General features: G+C 45.7%; 1 protein-coding gene across 3 annotated transcripts in view; it reads left to right on the top strand.

Moving 5' to 3' along the window:
- COL9A3 (collagen type IX alpha 3 chain) overlaps window positions 1-24,791 on the top strand; it is a 70,678-nt gene that overhangs the window by 9,382 nt on the left and 36,505 nt on the right. For all 3 annotated transcript variants that reach the window (XM_081916878.1, XM_081916877.1, XM_081916876.1), the window contains 10 exons: window positions 1,262-1,297; window positions 4,417-4,488; window positions 4,796-4,849; window positions 9,259-9,294; window positions 11,457-11,480; window positions 12,515-12,568; window positions 15,434-15,487; window positions 18,655-18,696; window positions 21,722-21,778; window positions 24,191-24,244. In XM_081916878.1, the coding sequence (XP_081773004.1) occupies window positions 1,262-1,297; window positions 4,417-4,488; window positions 4,796-4,849; window positions 9,259-9,294; window positions 11,457-11,480; window positions 12,515-12,568; window positions 15,434-15,487; window positions 18,655-18,696; window positions 21,722-21,778; window positions 24,191-24,244 (483 nt within the window). The remainder of the gene's footprint in view (window positions 1-1,261; window positions 1,298-4,416; window positions 4,489-4,795; window positions 4,850-9,258; window positions 9,295-11,456; window positions 11,481-12,514; window positions 12,569-15,433; window positions 15,488-18,654; window positions 18,697-21,721; window positions 21,779-24,190; window positions 24,245-24,791) is intronic.

The following is a 24,791-nucleotide window of genomic DNA, read 5'->3' as shown; positions in this document are numbered from 1 at the left end:
ATGACTCCATACTCTTCTATTCTAGACATAGGATCAGACCAAAGGCATCAGGTGTGGGTACCCCTTGGTCCTCCAGGTATTTGCTGAACTACAACTCCCATCATCCCTGGCCATTAACCATGCTTGCTGGGGCTGCTGGTAGTTGTAGTTCAGTAGCATCTGGAGGGCCAGATGTTCCCCACACCTGGCCTGCCTTGTCCTTTCTCCCACAGTGGGCAGGCAGGTTCATTTTTCTTACGTTTATATTCTGCTCTCTCGTGGAATGCAAGGGGAATGATAGGGTTCCCAGGAGGTGTCCCATCCAGATGATGATGATTATTATTATAATTAATTTATTATATATACCCTGCCCATCTGGCTGGGTTTCCCCAGCCACACTGGGCGGCTCCCAACAGAATATTAAAAGCATGATAAAACATCAAACATTAAAAACTTCCCTAAACAGGGCTGCCTTCAGATGTCTTCTAAAAGTCAGATAGTTGTTTATTTCCTTGACATCTGATGGGAGGGCGTTCCACAGGGCGGGTGCCACTACCGAGAAGGCCCTATGCCTGGTTTCCTGTAACCTCACTTCTCGCGGTGAGGGAACTGCCAGAAGGCCCTTGGAGCTGGACCTCAGTGTCCAGGCTGAACGATGGGGGTGGAGTCGCTCCTTCAGGTATACAGGACTGAGGCCATTTAGGGCTTTAAAGGTCAGCACCAACACTTTGAATTGTGCTCTGACCAGACCCAGCTTAGCTTGGTCCAGGTCCAGTTGTGACCGACTCTGGGGTTGCGGCGCTCATCTCACTTTATTGGCAGAGGGAGCCGGTGTACAGCTTCCGGGTCATGTGGCCAGCATGACTAAGCCGCTTCTGGTGAACCAGAGCAGCGCATGGAAACATCGTTTACCTTCCCGCCGGAGCGGTACCTATTTATCTACTTGCACTTAGACATGCTTTCAAACTGCTAGGTTGGCAGGAGCAGGGACCGAGCAACGGGAGCTCACCCCGTCGCGGTGATTCGAACCGCTGACCTTCTGAGTGGCAAGTCCTAGGCTCTGTGGTTTAACCCACAACACCACCCGCGTCCCAAAATGATGCTTTAGGAGTTCCTAAATCTTAGTGGACAGTGAAGTTCTAGCAAGTACTCAAGCATCCGGACTTACAGGAAATCTTCGTGTGCTTTTAGTGGGGCTGGGGAAAGATTGGGTGTAAATATGGCAGCTGACGGTGGAGATAGGAACCTAACTCTTAATTCTGCTTTCTTTTAAAATATTTAGGGAGAGCCTGGTCCTCCTGGTTTGCCTGGTCCACCAGTAAGTATTTGCTCATTTAACATTCCTTAATGTTGTCCTTGGGGGAGTCCAACAATCACCATCGCTCAGTGGTAGACCAGAGATTTTGCATGCAGATGTTCTATGTGGGTGGCTGGGATTAAGAACTACTTTGGATAGAGGGAAGATTCTGCATGTGTGCTCTGTTACTGTATTTTTAGATACCCCACTGCCCATTTTCTCCCTTTATTTATTATTTTGCTGCGGTGAGAATCTGCATTTTATGAGAAGCTGTCTTCTGTTGTGCATTTTTCCTTATTGTAATTTTATTTGTGTAACTGTTCAGATGTGTATATTGCATAGATATCGCATTACGTATTGTGCTTTGTGTTCTGTGTTGTAAACTGCCCTGTGGTCTTTTGACAAAGGCTGGTATGCAGGTTTTTAATAATAATAGTAATAATGGATAATAAAAAAGTTAAATGAGGTTGATTGAGAAGGTTCCAGGTTCAAATCCCCAGCATCTCCAGGTAGGGTTCAGAGAGACCCTGAAACCCTGGAGTGTCGTTGCCGTCAGTGTAGACAATTCAGAGCTAGATGGACCCATGGAATGATCAGAAGCATCTGTGGTACAAGAAAGGGACCAGAATCAGGGGCAAAGGGTACAGGAGGAGTAGAGACAGCAAAAAACCAAGGAACACACTTGTCTAGGAAATAAAAGCAGTTTCTGGTAACTTTTATTTCTGAAAGGAGGACAGGTAGAGATGAAAAACTTGAGAGCCTCTAGCTCACTGGTTATCAAGCTTTTTTCCCTGGGCCACACTTTCAGAATAAAAATTTGCTCATGCAACACCGATTTTTTTTTTACTGGTAAGAAATTCGTTGGGAAACGAAAAGAAACAACTCCTACATCAGGGACCGTGCTGAGGGGGGCTGCAGTGAGGAGTAATCGTGGGAGCCTCCCTCTCCCTTGATCATGAATCTTCCCAGAAGCAGGAGGACAGTATAGATTTGGAACAGTGGTTTGCAGAGGGGCACAGTTCAGGAGGCAGTAGCTAGGAAATACTGGCTGGGGAACAGCTAGGAGAAGAAACTGCGGGGGAAAGAGGTCTCTGGACAGCATTCCTCCACTCTCCCCAAGGTCAAGAAGAGCTGAGAAAGTGGCAGAACAGAAAGCACAGAGGGTATAAACTCAGATTACTAGATATAGGAGTGACGTAGATTAATAGGGACAGAAGGGGGGTGTTATGTACTAAGCTTGGATCCTAGAACAATAGGCAAGTAGGATCCTAGAATGCAACAACTGATTGACTTGCAGGAAAAGACCAATCAGGCTCCAGGAGGAAGTTAATCAGCCTGTTAGGCTGGGAGGATCATAGAATGTAACAACTGATTGGCCTGCAGGAAAAGACCAATCAGACTCCAGGAGGGAAGCAGAATCAGCCAATCAGATGTGACTCATTGTGTAAATAATGTATATAAAAGCCTGAGGTTTGGGGGGCAATTCAATCACTGTTTTACAAGCTGCAATAAAGAGCATGAAATCACTACAGGACTCCGAGTATATTTCAGGGTGTAATCCTTAATTGGGAGCACCACCATTTCTAGGAAATGTGTTCTTTGTTCTCTCACTGTGATTATTAAAGTTTCTAACTGGTAGGAAGACTCCTTTTCCTTTGTTCTGCTTATCTACTGCCATGGAGGGTGGAAACAGATTCCCTTAAGCCTGACATCCTAGCAGTGTTTGATTTATATCACATAACTTTTTATAAGAATATGATCATGGGACTTACAGTAAGCATAGAACAATGCAGCTGCATTAGAACATGGATCATTCCCAAAGTATAATATTGTGTCTGGGACTGGCAGGGCATTGTCAAGGTTGCAGCAGTAGAAGGGAGCCTGGAGCCTGACTCGCAAGAGGAGGGCAGTGGTTTGTGGGGGCCCTGTACCACCCAGGAGGCAAGACTTGGAGGCAGGGGGAGCTTCGTAGCTGGAGGGTCCCCACCTTCTCCTGCACCACTGTCTCCCAGAACCAGGGGGGGGGACTGAAAAGGGATGAGCAAAGCAAGTTTCCATGAAGGCGCAGTCTCCGGCTGCAGCAAGTGGTCCTCTGTTGCTACCACTGCTCCACAAAGCGTGGACCTGGGCACAGCTGCCTAGCCACTGGATTGGTGTGCATTGATACCCAGAGCCGTTCCTTTTAAAAAGTCCCATATGCTCAGAGACTTTGCGCCTGTTCATTGGGGGATATAGGAAGCCCAGAGCACTTGTTCTTTAGATGTCCCTTTTATGAAGAGGCACGTAGTGAGGCCATTGATCCCCTGTAAGTGAGGCTCGCTGACCTCCCGGAAAAGCAAAAATTCGACCTTTTCTGGTTAGGCAAAGATCGTACGACGACCCAGATGGTCACGAGATTCTGTGTACAGATCTGTAGGGGCAGACCATCCCCTGACTCAAACTAGTTCGTTAAGAAAATCCCCAAATTCGGTTCCATGGGTGACTCTGGGTCATCTCTCTGCGGTAGCTTATCTTAAAGTTTTAAGTATATGCTTATCGCATTTATAAATTTATTGTTGTACATTGTTTTAAATGTTTGTTTTCCTTCTCGGATTGTACCCCCAAGTGTGTTTTATAAGCTGGTCTCCGACTGTAATAAATTATCTACCCAGAGCTGTAGAAGCGACTGTGTTATCTTTGGCAATGAATACTTAGCTATCTGCAGTGCACATTCCTTTGGCCAGAAAGCGCCCTTGGCATATTGATTGCCCTTGGGTCTTCCTGCCACGCTTGCCACCTTCTCCGGCCATGTGGCACACCACACCCTTTGAGAACCACTGCTGTAGCTTGTGGGGCTGCAGAGAAATGCCTGGGGAGCGCAAAGCTGTTTTTCCACATCCCACAGCAGAGAAGTGCTCAGAGGCTTGAGAAATACTTTGCAACTCATTAGGCAGGCCGCAGGGGTAGAATTCCACTGAGGGGGACCTTCCTGCTGGTGGGAGTCAAGCATGGATTCCAATTCCGAGACTTGAAAGAAATTCCGCGCTTATATATGCTGCAGAGTCCATGCTTTGAGAAAGTGTCAATGCTGAAGCCATGCTATCCTGTTATATCTCTGTGGTTGTTATATTAACAGTGCCTGCCTCTTAATCTGGTTTTAGGGGCCAAAAGGAGCACCAGGGAAGCCTGGGAAAGCAGGGAATGCCGGCTTGCCTGGCCTTCCGGGCGTAGATGTAAGTATTGAATATTCCTTCCTGCGCCCTCCTCATTAGTGTGAGCGATTCCCAGCATGCTTTGCTCACATCCCAGCGCTCAAATTATGGGGGGAAATCTCTCTCTGTGTGTTCTTCAATATAGTCATTCTCTTTTCTTTTTTAAAAAAGGACCCCACTCTGTTCTCTGGGCTATAATTTTTAAAGACTTGTTTTAATATTGAATTTTGTCAGTCGTTGTATCCCACCTCTGGACCTCATGGTGAAGGATGGGTAAGAAATCTCATAAATGAAAACATTAATATTTTCTCTGCTGCTTCTTTGTCAGGGTTTAACGGGATCCGATGGCCCACCTGGACCAGTAGGGCCACCAGGGGACAGAGTAAGTACCAGAAATTTTAAAAACTTGAAAGACCATTGGGGCAAAAGAAAGCTCATTAACGAAAGTGGAATGGCAATATTAATCTGCATGCGAGGGATGGAAAACCTGAGGTCTTCTAGGTGTTGCTGGGTTCTCCTTCAGAAAAGGTGAAATTGGCAATTAACTGTTCCACCCAATTCTGCCTCTGGCCCCGCCCACCTCTGCCAAGTGGCCCTCAGATGGTTTGCCCAGAAGTGAATGTGGCCCTCAAGCTAAAAATGGTCCCACTGCCCCTGTGATAGTTGATCTAGAATGGGGGGTGAGGAATGTGCAGCCCTCTAGATGTTGTTCTTCTGCAAGTCCCAACATCCCTGACCATTGGTTGTGCTGGCTGGGGTTGATGGGAGACTAGAATCGTAGAGTTGGAAGGGACCCTGAGATTCGTCTAGTCCAGTGTTTCCCAACCTCAAGTCTCCAGCTGTTGTTGGACTACAACTCCCATCATCCCTAGGCAGCAAGACCAGTGGTGAGGGATGATGGGAACTGTAGTCCAAAACCAGCTGGAGATCCAAATTTGAGAAACTCTGATCTAGTCCAACCCCCTGCAATGCAGGAATCTCAGTTAAAGCAACCATGACAGATGGCCATCCAAACTTTGCTTAAAAACTTCTAAGGAAGGAGAGTCCACCATCTCCCAAGGGAGACAATTCCATGGTTGAACAGCTCTTACTCTCAGAAAGTTCTTCCTGATGTTTAGTTGGAATCTCCTTTCTTGCAACTTGAAGCCATTGGTTGGAGTCCTATCCTCCAAAGCAGGAGAAGACAAGGTTGCTCCATCCTCCATGTGACAGTCCTTTAGATATTTGAAGATGGCTATCATCTCTCCTCTCAGTCTCCTTGTTTATCCAGGCTAAACAATATCTGGAGAGGTCCACAGGTCCCCCAACTTTGCTGTTACTCACTGCACATACAGCTAACCAGTGTGTGAATCACTTTCTGTATTTTAAGGGATTTTAGCTCAGGATTTGTGTGAGTTCTGCAGCAGATTTGATGTAAGAATTAGAAAGCTTTCTCTGAAAACTCATCATTTCTTCAGTCATTAAGAAGGACAACAATCCACTCTTTCCTTCCAGCAGCCAGCGCTGTAAAAGACTAGTTTAGGATCTGTCAGGAAGTAGTCCAGGAACAAAAAAATGTGAATAACCAAGCTTTTAAAAATATATAACTAAGCTGGCATTTGTAAACAAAGTTGATCTTGATGGGATTACAGCCTGGTGTTAAGGGGGTGGAAATGGAATTAATTATGGCTTTGAGCTCTCAGAAGCTGTCCATCTGATTAGAGGGTTGTCTTTAAATTTAACAAGGGGGGAAAACCCTACTAATCTGCTTTGGTGTGGTATGCAGAATGCCAGGGTGCCCTTCCTTTTGAACTCCAAATCAAGCAACAGCTTTTCAGATGTTTTCGTAAACCAAGTCCCTTTTTTAAGGCAAATTCATGGAGGAGAAAGCTTTCGACAGGATTATCTCTGTTCTGCCTCCACGGTTATAGCCAGCAATGCTTCTCAGTACCAGTTACTGGAATATAGTATAGTACTGGAATATAGGTCCGTATAGTTAAAGCTAAGGTTTTCCCAGTAGTGAAGTATGGAAGTGAGAGCTGGACCATAAAGAAGGCTGATCGCCAAAGAATGGATGATTTTGAATTCTGGTGCTGGAGGAGACTCTTGAGAGTCCCATGGACTGCAAGAAGATCAAACCTATCTATTCTGAAGGAAATCAGCCCTGAGTGCTCGCTGGAAGGACAGATCCTGAAGCTGAGGCTCCAACACTTTGGCCATCTCATGAGAAGAGAAGACTCCCTGGAAAAGAACCTGATGTTGGGAAAGATGGAGGGCACAAGGAGAAGGGGACAACAGAGGACGAGATGGTTGGACAGTGTTCTCAAAGCGACCAGCATGAGTTTGACCAAACTGCGGGAGGCAGTGGAAGACAGGAGTGCCTGGTGTGCTCTGGTCCAGGGGGTCACGAAGAGTCAGACATGACTAAACGACTAAACAACAACAAACCAGTTACTGGAAGCCGCAGGAAAGGGGAATGTTCTTTGTGTTCGAATCCTGATTGCGGGCCTCCCACAAGCATCCGATTTTCCACTGTGAGAACAGGATGGTGGACTAGATGGGCCATTCACCTGATCCAGCTTTCTCTCCTTATGTTGCTGTGACAAGTCCCTGCTTAAAGGCACTTACATCCTCAAACGGGGTTCAGAGACATGCTTGCCAATATTATAGCAATGGTGGGAAAGGGGGAGGCGCTTTGCAAATGACGGGCAGGAGGGGTGCTGAACTCCTCCTGTGCCTGTTAGTTTTCATCTGCCAAGACCCAATGACCCAAGAGTCATTGTCTGACTCCCTGCAATGCAGGAATCTCAGCTAAAGCATCCACGACAGATGACCCTCCCACCTCTGCTTAAAAACCTCCAAGGAAGAAGAGAAGAAGAAGAGTTTGGATTTGATATCCTGCTTTATCACTGCCTGAAGGAGTCTCAAAGTGGCTAACATCCTCCTTTCCCTTCCTCTCCCACAACAAACACTCTGTGAGGTGAGTGAGGCTGAGAGACTTCAGAGAAGTGTGACTGGCCCAAGGTCACCCAGCAGCTGCATGTGGAGGAGCGGGGAAGCGAACCCGGTTCACCAGATTACGAGTCTACTGCTCTTAACCACTACATCACACTGGCTCTCAAGGAAGGAGAGTCCACAACCAGAACAACTCTTTCTGTCAGAAAGTTCTTCCTCATGTTTAGTCGGAATCTTCTTTCTTGCAACGTGAATGGTGCTACCATACCCTCTGACATGCCCCAGCGCAAAACTTGGATATGCGTCTTCCGGGTTGTGCTGCCACAAAAGTCACATGACTTCCATGAACATAACAGTTTTCACATGCAGGGCAGAATAAAGATAACAGTTTGAGTTCCTCACTTGAAGCTTTATACATTTATATATTGTAACATCATGGATGGAAACCATTAATTATGCAGCTGTTGACTAAGGGATTATTAATATAACTGAAATGTAACTGATATTAATTAAGATTATGGAACGCAGTGATATAAGATCGGAAATTGCACCCAGTCCACCATGCGGGGAGCCACTTTACCTAAAATGAATTAATTGGAAGTTGATTGACATTTTGATAATTTTGATAATTTGGGAATTAATCATTACTATTATAATTTGGCAAGGTACCAGTGGTACCTTGGTTTTCAAATGTTTCCGTTGACAATCATTTCAGTTTACGGACACCGTAAACCCAGAAGTAAATGCTTCGGTTTTCGAAAGTACCTCGGAAGTCGAACATGCCACGCGGCTTCCATGTTGAGTTTTCCGTATTGAGTTTTCCATTTTTGAACGTTTTGGAACTCGGAACGGTCTTCCGGAACGGATTATGTTCAGAAACCGAGGTACCACTTTATTGGGGTTATGTTGGAAAACTAATTTTAAAAAATTCAAAAAACAGAGAGAACCCTCTTCCTTGGTATAAAGCAAACGAGGAAAGTTACCACTCTGCCTGGTGTGAATTTGTGACGTTGGTCAGAAAGGTTTTTTCAGTAGGCCAATGGGTGGAACTGATTTTTCTGTTTTATGTTTTTTATCAAGCCTGATCACTTCTTTTTACTGAGTTGAAGGGGAGGGGAGGGCAAATATATATGCAATTTATTATTTCCTGCAATTGACCTATACCTGCATCTCTATACATCTAGCAGCATCAACATGAAGAGGTTGGGGTTTGTTTGTTGTTGCACAACTAGTTCAAAGTGATCTAGTGCAAATGGGCAATGCTGGCATCCAGAGGGTCACCCATTCACACTGAAATGGGCTGTGCATTCAGTTGTGCAAGGCGACATGAGTCTCTTTCTGCACCAACCACTTGTGTGTTATTATGCACAAGGTAGAACTGGTTTTGTGACCACCAGTGCTCAGCACCATTTGACAAGGCTGGGAGCACCTTCTCAGATGGTTGGACAATGAGCATGAATTCCCACTTCCCCACATCCCAAAGCAGCAGCAGCAGTGTTGTGTAATGGTTAGAGTGTTGAACTTTGACCTGGGAGAGACCAGGGTTAGGATTCCCACTCAGCCCTGAAACTCACTGGGTGAGCTTGGGCCAGTCATCGCCTCTCAACCTAACTGGCCTTTCAGGGTTGTTTTGCAGATGAGATGGGAAGGAGGAGAGCTCCTTGGAAGATAAAGGTGGCATGTAAATGCAAAAACAAACAAAAATGAAATTAGAAGAACCATGACTGAAAAGAGGTGTTCATGAAAGAGCAGAATGCAGGGTTTCTGTGATCATTTTGACACCTGTCCCTAAATGGCAACTTTCACAGTGGAATCCAAATTCAGTGCAGCGCTAATTTTAATGTTTCTATCTGGCAGGGCGCCATAGGACCTCCAGGGCCAGCTGGACCAGCCGTAAGTGAACCTACAATTTTATATCTCTCACATATAAGTATGGCATAGGTTGTGCATCACGCACATTGCTGCGTAGTGCAATGTCAATGGGGATCCTTCGTGCTGCTGTTTCTGAAGTCGCAGGAATAAGGCAAGGGCATAGCTAAGGGGCAGAACACACTTTTTGCATCCAGGTCAGGGGTCAGCAACCTAAGGCCCATGGGCCACAAGCGGGGGTTGCTTAACCAGCCCCCGAACCGAGCCACCCACTTGGCAAGTCCCTGTGAGCTGTGCTAAATCAGCGCGGCACAGGGACTCGCTTTCGTGGCACTGGAAATCACGTCTGCGCAGACGCAGACGGCGGAAATTGCGTCTGTGCAGATGTAGACACCGGAAATCGCGGAGGCATGCGAAATCCCGCCCATGGAGCGATCTCCGCTGGAGTGAACCGGCCCAGGCAAGATAAACCTTGCCGACCCCTGATCCAGGTGGTCCCAGCACCTCCTGTTTAAAGGAGCTGGAAAATTGGAAGTCATAGCAGATAGTACCCGATAGTACCCGATGGCACAAGGAAGCTTTGTGTGTCCAACAGTAGCCAAGAGAGGAGATGCTAGATCTGGTCCAGTGTTCAATTTCCAACTCTACGTCTGCTGGGCCTGAAAATTAGCCGGTGCCAACAGATGGGTACATTTAGCCACAGTTAGTTACTGGGGTGGTGAAGTCATTAGGAATATTATTTCCATTGGAATCAGCAAGGATTTGGACCAGCTCATAAAAGTTATAAAGGTGCAAAATACCATTTTGTTAATAAATCTTGTGCCACCGCTGCGGAAAGCTGTGAGGTTATTGCGCCAATAGTTGACAGTATTGCCTTTTGTCTCTGTTGTTAATGTTACATCATGATGTGAACTGATGTTCTGTCACCTGGATCATTTCAGGGGAGGAAACCACATGTGTTTTTGTTTTGGTTTTTGTAGCTGAAGAAGGAACTGTGCGTCCTGCATTGATCAGAGTTGGTCCTCTCCATTAAACAGCTAACATGCGCAATTGCTGACATTTCTTTATTTTTATAGCAAATTTAACGAAAGAAAGAATCGAAAAGGCAAAAAATAAACCCTGGCTCCCAATAATAATAATACAAAAACCATCAATATATCCATCTCAGTTTAAACCTACAAGTTGATATATAGCACCCAAATGTCCTGACAGACAGCTGAACAATATTGACAATTGTTAGACATATGTTCAAATGTAGCAAGGCCAGGAAAGTCCTCGGATGATCATTTAATAGATGGTGGGTGTTTGTCTTACTGGGCTCAAAGGATAAGTCGCTTTGGTCTTCCTGATAGGCAGTTATGGGCAGTCACAGTAGCATCACCTGTTGGATGAGAAACCTATTGAGGTTATTAATATTGCGCCTATGGAAGCTGTTGGATGAATACAAATGGACTCTTCTTTGAAATAAAAATTCTCCAGTCCAAAAATATGGTTCAAAAACTTTACTTGCAGAACTTTAACTCCAAACAACTTGAAACAATAAAAGTTACATTCAGATAGTTGCCTATTTCTTTATACTGATCCCAGCACAGGTATAAACTTTTTAGATTACTAGCATCTTGCATCCTGAGCTAAAAAATCAAAGCTATACAGTATCTCTCTTCAAACAGCCTCCATTTAGCCTGTGGCTGTTTTACTGGAGAGATTAGCACGTCCGTTCTCTTCAGCAGCTGGAAAACAAAGCATATGCATAGACCTATGGTATTCTCAGCTAAACCCCTTGTGACTGAGCCAGCAGAGATACAGCCCCACTTAATGATTATCCTGTTAGGCTCTCTGCAGCTTCAGTGGAAATTTCCATGCCATGCTTCACAGTATACATGCAGGCACATTGTAGAGTTATTTTCCATTTCAATGTGCATTAAACAATTATGCTTAACAAAACCACCATGTGCAACTTAGTTCACTGCATCAGTTTTCACATTTCCTCACAGCCTCTTACGTCCGTGTAAGAACATCCGTTCCCTTAGCAGGAAGAGGGCGAAATAGTTTGCTAATGTTTTAAAATTGCACATTTTATGTTTGAATAAAGGGAAGGGAAAAGAGAGGAGAGAGTGGGTTTTCAAACAAGGTCTATTTTTTATGAATCTTCTATTTTTAAAATGTAATTTTGATCTCACTTTCAGGGCAAAGGACTTCCAGGGCCTCCGGTAAGCAAGACCAGCTTGGTACTATTTGCTGAAATCTAACCACACCAGAGCTCAATACTTACCTTTGCATCCCTGAAAACTGCCTTCACAGCTCTCCGTTTTCAAACAATGCCTACATCAGTTTTAGATGGAAGATCTAGAAATGTTCCAAGGCATTTAAGACTTTGTATTTGTGGGGTAAAGGTAAAGGTAAAGGTAAAGGGACCCCTGACCCTTAGGTCCAGTCGTGGCCAACTCTGGGGTTGCGGCGCTCATCTCGCTTTACTGGCTGAGGTAGCCGGCGTACAGCTTCCAGGTCATGTGGCCAGCATTACTATGCCGCTTCTGGCGAACCAGAGCAGTGCATGGAAATGCCATTTACCTTCCCACCGGAACGGTACCTATTTATCTACTTGCACTTTGACGTGCTTTTGAACTGCTAGGTTGGCAGGAGCAGGGACCAAGCAACGGGAGCTCACCCCATCACGGGGATTCGAACCTCCGACCTTCTGATCGGCAAGTCCTAGGCTCTGTGGCTTAACCCACAGCGCCACCCGTGTCCCTATTTGTGGGGTAGGTGAGGTAGACAATCTCCCCCATTATATAATCCCTGTCACCCCTATCCAAACCCCAGAAAGAGATTTCTTTGGAACAGATGCTGGCAACACTACAGGGACAGAACCCTGAAGTGAAAATATGTTGGCTGTTATCTGATTGTGATCCGGTTGTGCCATACAAAACAGCCCTGTTTACTAAAGCAGCTAAAAGTATTCATGCTAGCTATATAAAAGACAACGCTGTATACAGTGCAGGCGATTCATTAATTTGACTTATTGTAAATTGAATGTATATCTCTGGATATATATATATTTAACAGGTTTTAATTGACTTGCTGGATCTGTAATTGACTTTGTAATGGCGTTTAGTCAAACGCAATAAATGATGGATTGGATTGCGAAGTAAGAACAGCTCCTTAGCAAGATGATTCAAATACCTTGGACATTCAGAGCTCCTGTCTTACGATTCTGGCTCATATAACACGCTTTCTTTTGCAGGGACCTCCAGGCCCCAGTGGGCTCCCAGGTGGAAATGGATACCCAGGACCACCCGTGAGTTCCCCTTCCTTCTGAAGTTTCCCATGCCAGGATGCGCCCCAAAGGGACAAATCTCTTGCCTTTCAGCACTGCGTTTTTCAGGTGTTGCCACTGTATGTCCAAATGACCAGGTGCCGATATTTCCTGCCAGCATAATGGCACCCTCTCAGAGCCAAGTGCTGAATCAGTTCAAAATTTGGCTGTTGTGGCTGAGAAGGGAGCAGTTCTTGGAGCAGAGACAGACTTTGGTCATTTGGCACCCTGAGTGAGCACAACCTTTGTCCCCTTCCTCCGGGAAATATTTCTTATTTTCACAACAACTCTTTTTGGCACAGTGGTTTTTTTATCAATTTTCTCCGTATGTAGTCATATAAATGTAGGTTGATTGTTATTGTTATTTTGTGCCCCCTCGGCTCGGCGGCCTGTACTGTGGAACCGCCCTAAACCCAGCACTGCTTGGAAGGAAACAGCTACACACAAAAAAACAATTCATGGAGGTGGTTTGTGCAATTTTGGTTTTTGGTGAGAAGAATTCAGGGTTGCAGCATCAACCTTGCTTGAAGCTTCCTTTGCATGACGACGGCCCAGTGGGGAGCTGGGATGCCTTTGGGTACCCAAGGAATAAGCTGCCCTCCTATAACATAATTCCCCTTCTTTACAGCTAACCACCTTATTTATCAATAACTCAGCGGCGCTCAGAATGCCCTAAAGCAGAGTTCTCCAGGGAGGTGCCCATGGGCACACACATGCCCACAGAGACCTTCCTCAGTACTTGCCAGGTTCCCCACCATCCCACCCAGAAAAGAAGCTTGAAAGAAGCTACCTTTGAAGGTGACCCGGAAACTACAATTAATCCAGAATGCAGCAGCTAGACTGGTGACAGGGAGTGGTCACTGAGACCATATAACACTGAAAGACCTACATTGGCTCCCAGTAGGTTTCCAAGCACAATTCAAAGTGTTGCTGCTGACCTTTAAAGCCCTAAACAGCCTCAGTCCAGTATACCTGAAGGAGCGTCTCCACCTCTATCGTCCAACCCAGACACTGAGATCCAGCTCCGAGGGCCTTCTGGTAGTTCCCTCCCTGCGGAAAGTGAGGTTGCAGGGAACCAGGCAGAGGGCCTTCTCGGTGGTGGCACCCGCCCTGTAGAACGCCCTCCCATCAGATGTCAAGGAAATAAACAACTATCTGACTTTTCAAAGACATCTGAAGGCAGCCCTGTTTAGGGAAGTTTTTAATGTTTGATGTTTTATCTTGTTTTTCATAATCTGTTTGCACACAACAGTTTCTCCAGTTTGCAAATATGCCCTGCTGCAAAAGCTGGCGATCCCTACTTTAGGGATGGAGCATGGCACTTGACCTCTGAAAAATGTTTTGTTTTGTCTTGGCCATTAACTCCCCTGCTCCTGGGGTCCTCTTCCACTCAGTGAGCTTGATTGTGCAAGACTTCCTGCCGCTAGTATCCTGTTCTCTTCTGTTTTTCTTCTGGCTTCCATGTGATCCTTTCCCAGCCAGGCTGGGCTTTCACCTTTACGGCATCCACCTCGTTTGGACTCACATAACAATCACAGCAGGGAGATCAAACTGTTTGCCTGCCCAAATTGTTGTTGGGATTGGCTGTGCGAAGCTGCTGCATCAGAAAAGCCCAGAGAGACCGGGAGAGCAAATATTAAGTCCCTGGCAACATTTCCACTGCAAGAGTGGCTTTGGAGCATCAGTGTGCTTGAGTAAACAGACACAGAATGCAACAAGATCTTCATTCAGATAATCCAAATAGGGGGATGTGTGCAAAATATCACCAAGTAAAACATATCAGCACAAGGATTTCTGATGGTGCCACTGGATTTTGCCCCCTCTCCACCCCCCTCCACTAAATATGTTATGGGGTCTCCCCCCCCCCAACCCTCTGGAGCAGATTTTGGAAGCATGTGGGGTGAACACAGTGGGGGGAGGAGAAGGAATAAATTCCCGTCGTGCAAATAGAAATCCTTGCGCTGCTGGGATGCATTAGTTGGAGACTGCAAAAATGTCAGGGGGGGCCTAGTGCGGGTGAACATGCTAGCTCTGCCCCCTTTATCTCTTTTTTCCATCACCTTCCAAATTGTGGAAGACTTGTGGGGTGATTTTTATACCTGCGGAGGCGTTCAGCACATTTTGGAACCCTGGGAGACCCATTCTGTGTCCTGCCACAAAGGGGAAGGTGACAAAAATTGACCCCCTCCTCCTATTTCCCAGTATTTGGGAACTGCAAAATAAACTAGGCATATAATCTGGGCAGGGTGGGGGACAGTTACGATGTGAACAGGTCGTATAAATTCTACACCAGGAAAATGGACTATATAAGGAGTGTTTGTGCATTCAACATTGGCTGTGTAACCAATGGTTGAGATGTGCAAATCAGTCAAAGCCCAAAGACTTCTACATGCGTACAGGCAGCCTGTACCTGTGTTCCATGTATTGGGTTGTCTCCAATATTAGCCCTACTCAGAGTAGACCCATTGCAATCTATGGGCCTGACTAACCTAGGTGCATTAATTTAAATAGATCTTATTTGGTAACTGCTGGCTTGTTTGAAACCCACCCAGTGCACATTATTTACACTGTGTCATAAAATCATTGCTAATCCATTCCCCCAGGTTTTGCAGGACAAATCCTCTCCTCATTTTCAAGAATCAGAAACCTTTTTAAGATTTATTGAGTGCCATGGAAGCTACCCACAATTTGCATGTTGATGGGATTTCATAAATTTTGGATGCCTTTATGTCTAACCTCCAATTCTTCAAAATCTTCTCCCAGATCTGCAAGCTGGAAATCATTTCTCCCCAAATATAAATAGGCTGTACCTGCACTGAAACCTTTGCTATTTCTCATTCTGTTTAGGGACCAGCTGGACTTCCTGGTTTTGCTGGACCACCGGGACCCCCAGGACCACCAGTAAGTTTAGATTTTTTTTCCCCAGATCATGCTATTGCACTTGGGGGAAATTGCTGGCTCAGCTGCCCATCACTGTATCCTTTCAGGGGAACCCACAAGGGATGCCCGTTCTTTAGCAATAGCATTATGTTCAGGAAAGCGATAGCTTTTGCTGCTGACAGCCGATGGAAAATTGTAATGCACTTCAATGCACATTAGTGCTGTTCAATGAATACTAACGCAGTAATGGAATGGAGACACAGATTGCCCAGTGCTTCGGGCGAGGTGAAAAAGTACCGTACCTTTCTGTGTAAAAGACTAGTTTTTTTTTCTTTAAAAGTTATGCTAAAAAGTGGGAGTCGTCTTATACATGGATAGTGCTAAAGGGGAGACAAGATGTTTGATTGGTTCCTGCTGTGAGCCGGCGATTGTCGGCAGCTATTGGGTGTGTTATTGGTGTCTGCGGCAAGTGCTGGATTTGATTGGCTGTTGCTGTGGCAATTGGGCGGGCGATTGGCGGCTTCTGTCAGCGAGAGGACAGACGATGTTATACACGGGAAAATGTGGCACTTATTTGAAAGGTCAAGCACCCCTCGTAGCATGTGACTTGTCTTTTGGAGCCATTATTTTTTCTTGCAGTGTAGTAAGATCTGGTGTGCTTAGACTGACTTCAGATGAGTTGATTATGGGCTGGATTGCATTAGCCTGCTGAGCAGGGCAGTGAGTAAAATGGCCCATTCCTGGAGATGTCTGACGTGCCACGATAATACACCGCCTTACTTATGTGTTAGAATTCCTGCTCCATGGCTGCAGTCATGGGATTTTTGTCTTTCACATGACGGTGTATGTTTTGACTCCACAAAGTGGGAAGTGACGGAGACAGGATGTTTGTGTTACTGTGTTCTGTGAAGTGGGACTATTGTCCTTTGTTCTTTTTCTCTCTTTGCTGTCTGATGCTAGAGAGAGAGGGAGCCATGTTGCAGTGCTCCATGTGTGTTTATATGTAAATAAAGTAGATTAGCCAAAATGCTCAGTTGCTGAGGTCTGTCACGCAAGTTGCGAAGACTCTGCGGATACCTAAGTGTGCCGATGTCTGTTGGCAGTCTGTTGTTTAGGGAAGCTTTTAATGTTTAATAGGTTATTGTATTTTAGTGTTTTGTTGGAAGCCGCTCAGAGTGGCTGGGGGGACCCAGCCAGATGGTCGGGGTATGTATGTATGTATGTATGTATGAATGAATGAATGAATGAATAAATAAATAAATATTAGCATCGGGCACGGTGATGTTTGGGCAGGAGAAAGCTTTTGAAGCTCCCGAACAATCGACCAGGAGGGAGAGAACATGTCAGTCAGGCATGTGTCTCTGCCAGGGCCCTACTCGAGAGTAGGACAAGCTCCTGACAACTTATACCCCATTTGGATGACTATTACTCTAACTGGGACTTCCTTCGAAAAACGTTTGGAAATTTCAGTGGGTCGAAGCTGCAGTGGCCAGTTCTCTGGTTACAGGGAGAACAGAAACACTTGGTTAGCTACAGCTGCACTGACTGCGAGTCTGGTCACAATTCGGAGACATGGTTATGACCTACAAAGCCCTTATAGCTTGGGTCCAAGCTCTCTGAAGGAATGTATCTCCCTCTATGAGCCTGCCCAGGCTTTGAGATCTTCTGAGGAGGCCATTCTCTCAGTCCTGCCACCCCTATGGTAGGGCTGAGTGATGTATCAATATCCTGTATTGTCCAAAAGCGGTTTGAAGAAGAGTTTGGATTTGATATCCCGCTTTATCACTACCCTAAGGAGTCTCAAAGTGGCTAACATTCTCCTTTCCCTTCCTCCCCCACAACAAACACTCTGTGAGGTGAGTGGGGCTGAGAGACTTCAGAGAAGTGTGACTAGCCCAAGGTCACCCAGCAGCTGCATGTGGAGGAGCGGGGAATTGAACCCGGTTCACCAGATTACGAGTCTACCGCTCTTAACCACTACGCTACACTGCCTCTTAGTCCATATGGTGATATTGGTTTCATAATTTTTGACCTGGCAATATATCATGAATTGTGTGTGTGTGTGTGTGTGTGCGCGCGCGCTATGCAAAAATCACAATGTGGGGAAAACCGTAAAGCCAGCTGTAATGGCTTTAGGGGTTGCTTGTGCGTAAGTTACCGCCTTTCCGGGCTAGTTTGCCTGGTTAAGCCGTTTCCCTCTGGACAGCCCTCCACTCCGTGGCTGTTCAGTCGCTGGCAGAATCCGTCAGTGGGCGTTTCTTGAACCTCTTCCAGCAAAGAAGCTCTTTGACGCCAAGTCGCCACCTACTTTCCCTGCGCGGAAGTCTTCTGCGCAGGGTGGGTGTGGGCAGCGGAGGACCTGTGCTCTCCTCGCTGGTCTCCTGCAAAGAGTCCTGGAGCCTCCTCTCTGCTTCCCCCATCGGGCCCCCTCTATCCCTGGTGTAGCGCTGATTATCTTCCCCAGCCGGAGACCTGCCTTTCTCCCTGCTTGGCCCCTCTCCAGCATCACTGTGGAGCCTCGCCTCCTCCGCTAGTTGCGATGGCAGTTCCCTGACACCAGCCATCGCCTCTAACAAGCTCTGTCCTTATTTCAGACATTGTGATATATCGGTATGTTGTGATGTTCAGCTAGTGATACTTCACAATGTTGAAAACCATATATCGCTTGGTCCTATTCCACAGGTACGTTTGGTGAGGACCTGAGGCAGGGCCTTCTTGGTGGCTGCTCCAAGATTGTGGAAATACCTCCCATGGAAGGCTAGATTGCCCCCCTGCCCTTTTTCACTGGCAGTTTTGGCCATCAACTGGGTGTTGTGAATGTCTTCTGAGATTGGGTGTTGTATATTGTTTCCTTTCCATCATTTTTACGGGTTTCAGTGCTGGTTTTTTAAATAATAATAATAATAATAATAATAATAATAATAATAATAATGTTATTTTTCATTTGTGCTGAGAGCTATCTTGGGTTCCGACTGGGAGAAAGGCAGGATATAAATAAATAAAACACAGTTTTGATTATTTCCAGCTCTTGAATCTTCCAAATAAAAATTACAAATTGTTCAGAGCTGATTAGACACTCAAACGGAAGACAATAAAAGCGGCTTGCAGCCTGTCTGAATTCAAATATATTCTTTGTTACCCTTGGCATGTATTGGCGACATATTTAAAACCCACACTCTTTGTTGCAGGGTATTCCTGGAGTTATGCCTGACGGCAATGGAGACCTTCAGGTACTGTTTCCTTTTACACACCTATCAAACTGTCTGAGTTATTTTCCAACTGCACAAATGCTTAAGCTCTATATATCTTTTAGTGTGACAGAACTTACACTCTGGAATTCCCTGCCTGTTAACACCAGGCAGGCGCATTCACTGTACTCTTTTTGGCGCCTGCTAAAAAAGATTTTTGTGTAGACAACCCTTTGAATGTTTTAAAGAGCCGCCTTCACTGTACGCTTTTTGGCGCCTGCTAAAAAGATTTTTGTGTAGACAATCCTTTGAATGTTTTACTGGTTTTTACTGATAATTCTGTTTTATTCTCTTTGGAAATGACTTTCAGGGTGGTTTTGTTCGTTTGTTTGTTTGTTTACAATCCCTAATTGTAAAAAAATAAGAATTACAATTGAGTGATGCCAATTTTTAAATGCCTGCAGAAAACCTTTCTGTTTCTGAATGCAAGCTATTAAAAGTCCTTGCGCTTTTATTGCATGTTCTTTTTTTAAAAAAACCTTTGTAAACAGCTTTGACAAATACTTGTGATGTAAAAAGGTAAAGGTAAAGGTACCCCTGCCCGTACGGGCCAGTTGTGTCCGACTCTAGGGTTGTGCGCCCATCTCACTTAAGAGGCTGGGGGCCAGCGCTTCCGGGTCACGTGGCCAGCGTGACGAAGCTGCTCTGGCGAACCAGCACCAGAGCAGCACACGGAAACGCCATTTACCTTCCCGCCGGAGAGGTACCTATTTATTTACTTGCACTTAAAGGTGCTTTTGAACTGCTAGGTGGGCAGGAGCTGGGACCGAACGACGGGAGTTCACCCCGCCATGGGGATTCGAACCACCGACCATGCAATCGGCATAGTGGCATATAAATAAATACACAAAGAATGCCCTGGTGGTGAGCACTGGTTCTGCACAACTGGTGCCGACGGCTTCATCAAATCACAAGCATCTTTTTCCTCTTCGTTTAAATCATCGCTTTTGTTCATGCCTTTGAAATAGGAATGGTCAAATTTGGCCCGCGGTTGACAACAGCCCCTTGTTCCCATGGGCAGGGCAGCTGTTTGTTCTGTGGGCTTTGAGCACACACAAGAAAGTCTTGATTCTTTGTGTTGAAACAAACATGACATTAACGCGAGTCGGCAAAGCAACATTTCAGCGCTCCCCATCTGTTGTTATGACAGTTCCCTTCGTTTTCTAATTGGAGTCCTCAAGGAGAAGCTAATAATTTCCTTGAACCGCCTTATTGGAAAACCTTTTTAGAGGTTGGATGGGAAATGACAGCGTCCCCCTCCCTTCTTTTCCATTTTCAAAAGAGCATCCTATGGAAGCTAATAGAAAATTATAACCTTGCTGTGAAATGACATTATTATTATTATTATTTTGAAGGGGTGAAATACCAAGGAAATACCAAGCTAAATCAATGCTTTAAGTCCCGTGGATTTGTAAAGAAACTACCATTAACAACTCTCTCCCACTTTCCATTGACTCTGAACTAAGATAAGTTGAGGCTGAAGAAGACCATGGCTGGGGGCAAGAGGGGGAGGGGAAAGGACTTTACTTTTTGAGGTATCCCAGGACACAAGGCTTCACCAACCTGGTGCCCTCCAGATGTGTTGAACTGCAGCTGGCAGGGGCTGATGGGAGTTGTAGTCCAACACATTTGAAAGACACCAGGCTGGCCAAAGCTGCCCCAAGCGACTGTTCTTAGAAGCCATAGTGACTTAAAGGTAAAGGGACCCCTTACCATTAGGCCCAGTCGTGGCCGACTCTGGGGTTGTGGCGCTCATCTCGCTTTATTGGCCAAGGGAGCCGGCGTACAGATCATGTGGCCACCATGACAAAAGCGCTTCTGGCGAACCAGAGCAGCGCACGGAAACGCCGTTTACCTTCCCTCTGGAGCGGTACCTATTTATCTACTTGCACTTTGATGTGCTTTCGAACTGCTAGGTTGGCAGGAGCAGGGGCCAAGCAATGGGAGCTCACCCCATCACAATTATTCGAACCGCCAACCTTCTGATCAGCAAGTCCTAGGCTCTGTGGTTTAACCCACAGCGCCACCCGCATCCCATCATAGTGCGTTAGGGTAGGATTTAATAATAATCTATTATTATTACAGTTGTACCTCTAGTTGCAAACAGGATCCATTCCGGAGGCCCGTTTGCAACATGAAAAGAGCGCAACCCGCAGCGGCGTGTCTGCGCATGCACGGGTCATGATTCGCTGCTTCTGCGCATGTGCATGACGTTATTTTGCATGTCTGTGTATGCGCGAGCGGCGAAACCTGGAAGCAACCCTTTCCGGTACTTCCGGGTCGCCATGAGATGTATCCTGAAAGAACGTAACATGAAGCAAACGTAACATGAGGTATGACTGTATTACACAACTGCATTCCCTGGTGTTTCCCAGGAAGAGCAAATCCCTGTTGCTCAGAAACAGCCACAACAGTGTTTCCTCGCAAGAAACCTCTGCCTTTACCCATTTTACAGCTAAAGGCGTGGCACAGCCTTTCTTCTGCTTTTGTACAGTTCCTTACACTTTATTTGTCCATTGTATTTCTTTTTTTAAAAAACACATTTAATTTCACTCAGCAGAAAAACAGAGACAGTGGGTTGTAACCAGTGCTAGTCCTACTTCGAGTAAACCCATTGCTATTAATGAAAAGAACTTAGGCTCATTAATTTCAGTGGGTTTACTCTGAGTAAACCTTAGTTGGATGTAACATCCCCACATTGTGCAAAACTGCTATTTGAAGCATTGTGACTCTTGTAACAAAGAAATGCAGACTTGTTGTTTTATTTAAAAAACAAATTGCTGAAATGTTGTAATAAGCAATCAGCTTAACCAGTTTCACCAAATCCTGAATTTCCCTTAACCAGCAGCGATCTAGAGTTGAATATTGTCCATGAAACACAGTAACAGAAATTTCCAGGCTTGTTAATATCACTGCCTTCTCCCTTCGTGGATTAATTATTTTTGTTCTGGTTGAAACTGGTTGTGTGTTATATTTATATTATATTTCCCATTTGTTTTGAGTACAGTGTCCAGCTGTCTGTCCACCTGGCCCTCCAGGACCACCAGGGATACCAGGATTCAAGGTGAGGAATGCTCTTTGGTGAATTTAGAGTAGCCATTGCCTGACGTAATGTAAAGAGAAACACAGGCTGCATAACCCATCTGCAGCCCAGATAAGTAGGTTTCCTAGATACAGAATCATGCATGCTCATCTTCAACACTGCAGCTTCCAATCTAGATGGATTCTAGATCCTGTTGTCTATAAGGGTGGGTGATGTAACAACATACATTTGAAAACCCTCCCCTTAATTTGGTTATCCACACTTCCCCTCCCAGAAGGTGAATGTAGAAGCAAGTGCCAATGGTGATCTTAGTGTATGCCCACCCACAACATCATTAAGGAGGTGGGGATATCTCTAGGACCAAGTCCATCCATGGCAGGTGTTGGGACGATGCAGCATCAATCTGCAATGAGCTTTGATCTCTGGAATTAAACTAGTTTGTGGAAAAGTGCTCTTGAGCGGCATAAAATATTCAACAGGTCCAAACTGAATAGAATTGTAGACTTGGAAAGGACCCTGATGATCATCTAGTCCAGTGGTTCTCAACCAGATGTTGTTGGACTACAACTCCCATCACTCCTAGCCAGCATGACCAGTGGTCAGGGATGATGGGAGTTGTAGTCCAACAACATCTGGGACCCATAGGTTGAGAACCACTAATCTAGTCACTCAGGGGTCTCAGCTGAAGCATCCATGACAGATGGCCACCAGACCTGGGTAGGAGAAACGCAAGAACTCAGGTGCATTGAATGTACAATGCAATGTTTTGTTTGTGTAGCCATAGACAGAGTCCCACTAGCGCAATGGACCTTTAATCCTCTCCAGTGCTTTTTTCTGGGGTTATGCAGGGGTACACATACCCCTAAACATTTTGTGAGTCTTTGTACTTTTGTCCATTTACTGTACAGTGGTACCTTGGGTTACAAACACCACAGGTTACAAATACTTCAGGTGACAGATTCTGCTAACCCTGAAGTAGTACCTCGGGTTAAGAACTTTACCTCAGGATGAGAACAGAAATCATGTGCCGGTGGCGCAGCGGCAGCGGGAGGCCCCATTACCTAAAGTGGTACCTCAAGTTAAGAACAGTTTCCAGTTAAGAACGGACCTCCGAAACAAATTAAGTTCGCAACCAGAGGTACCACTGTATTTATCTCCCCCCGATATGAACTATAAAATGGTGATTTTCTTGAGTCAAAATAAGAGTACCCCTAAACATTTATTTTAGGGAGGAAAGGAAAAAAGCACTGCCCCTCTCTCCTCTCCACCAAATCTGCTCTGGGAGGGTCAGGAGAGCCCTAAGATCAGCACACAGTAGGAGGAGATGGGAGATTGTTTTGTCTAGCAAGCAAAAATGATGAAATTATCACCTTAGTGTGACATTGAATTCCACCCTGTGGATTCTCCTTGTGTGGAGGTTTTGAGAAAAAGGCGGGGCAAGCTTTTGTTGAGAAAGAGCCATAGCTCAGTGGCAGAGCATCTGTTTCACATGCAGAAAATCCCAGCTTGAATTCCTAGCATCTCCAGATTTGGAATGTGTGAAGCCCTGGAGAGTCTGTGCTAGTCAGTGTGTAGACAACACCCAGGTAGGGGGGGACCTCTGACCATTAGGTCCAGTCGTGACCGACTCTGGGGTTGCAGTGCTCATCTCACTTTACTGGCCTAGCTTCCGGGTCATGTGGCCAGCATGACTAAGCCACTTCTGGCGAACCAGAGCAGCGCACGGAAACGACTTCCCACTGGAGCGGTCCCTACTTTGACATGCTTTCGAACTGCTAGGTTGGCAGGAGCAGGGACCGAGCAACGGGAGCTCACCCCATCGCAGGGATTCGAAACACCCAGGTAGAGGGACCCAATTATCTGTTTCCCAAGCACTGGGCTTTCCCCCCGATGGATTTGTACAGACTGTATCTGTGCAGAAATGATTAATTTACTAATTTAAATTATACATGAATTACATGTAACAGTAAATTTCTAAGCAGTTTAGAACAGAACGAAATAGGAAAATGAACATCAGAGTATCTCGTAAGCAACTGGGTATAATTAATGCTGCGAGAGACACGGTGGCTTGGGCGCCCACAGGCTCCGCATTGCCCAAATGGTCCACCCACTGCCTCCCCCCAGCTGTAGGGCGGCTGAGTGGAAGGAGGCAGGCAGACTCTGGAGGCCCCATGGTGTGCCCTGCCCCTATGGGCGCACCGCCCCAGGCACCTCAGTGGCTTCCTCCCCCACTGCTTAGTCTGTGTGATTTATTGCTGGCTGGTTCCCTGACACAACATGTAGATATATACTCACTATTACTCCATGAAATGTTTCTCATTGAATAGACTCAATACAGTTTGGTTTTCTAAAAGCTGTGTGTGCACCTTTTTGACCCAAACAAACTGCATGTCTACAGTAATGGGATACTGATTACTCTGGTTTTATTTTTAGGGGCATACGGGTTATAAAGGCGAACCTGGAGAAGTAGGCAAAGATGGCGAGAAGGTAACACAAACACCCCTTTTTTCTTAAGCGTCAATTTTGTTCCCAGCGAAAGGTTCAAGGAAATCGGGCTGTCAATCAGCCAGAATAGACTGGAATCAACAGTGTTGTGAGGAGTAGGCTTAAGGGATGGGAGGTGAATGAATTAAGAAAATAAAAGCTGTTTTATATCAGGTTCCATGCCCAGCCTTGGATGTTTGGCATTGTTGCATTTTTCTATGTAGAGTGTTCAGTCAAGGGCCGGATCTACACAGAAACGCTATAAAAGCTCATAATGGAAATTATTGTTGACTTCAGATTTCTGCTCTATAGCGCCATCTGGTGTGACATTTTTATAACATTTATAATGTTATAATTGATGAGTGTAGCTGAGTCCAAGAAGAGGAGAGGGTAGAGAACGTAGGAATCCCGGGGCAGTTGAAATATTCATCCCTGAAATACACACTTCAACAACACTGGGCTAGTTCATGCCAAATTATAAAAACGAAGAGTCAGTGTAGGCAGATTTTTGGAGTACAAGGCTGCCAATGCTATTATTCCCCTGTTCAGG

This window comes from Podarcis melisellensis (genome assembly GCF_964234715.1).
Source record: "Podarcis melisellensis genome assembly, chromosome: 6".
Classification (NCBI taxonomy): Eukaryota; Metazoa; Chordata; class Lepidosauria; order Squamata; family Lacertidae; genus Podarcis; species Podarcis melisellensis.
Note: the sequence above shows the minus strand (reverse complement) of the source record. Positions and strands in the feature narration are given on the sequence as shown.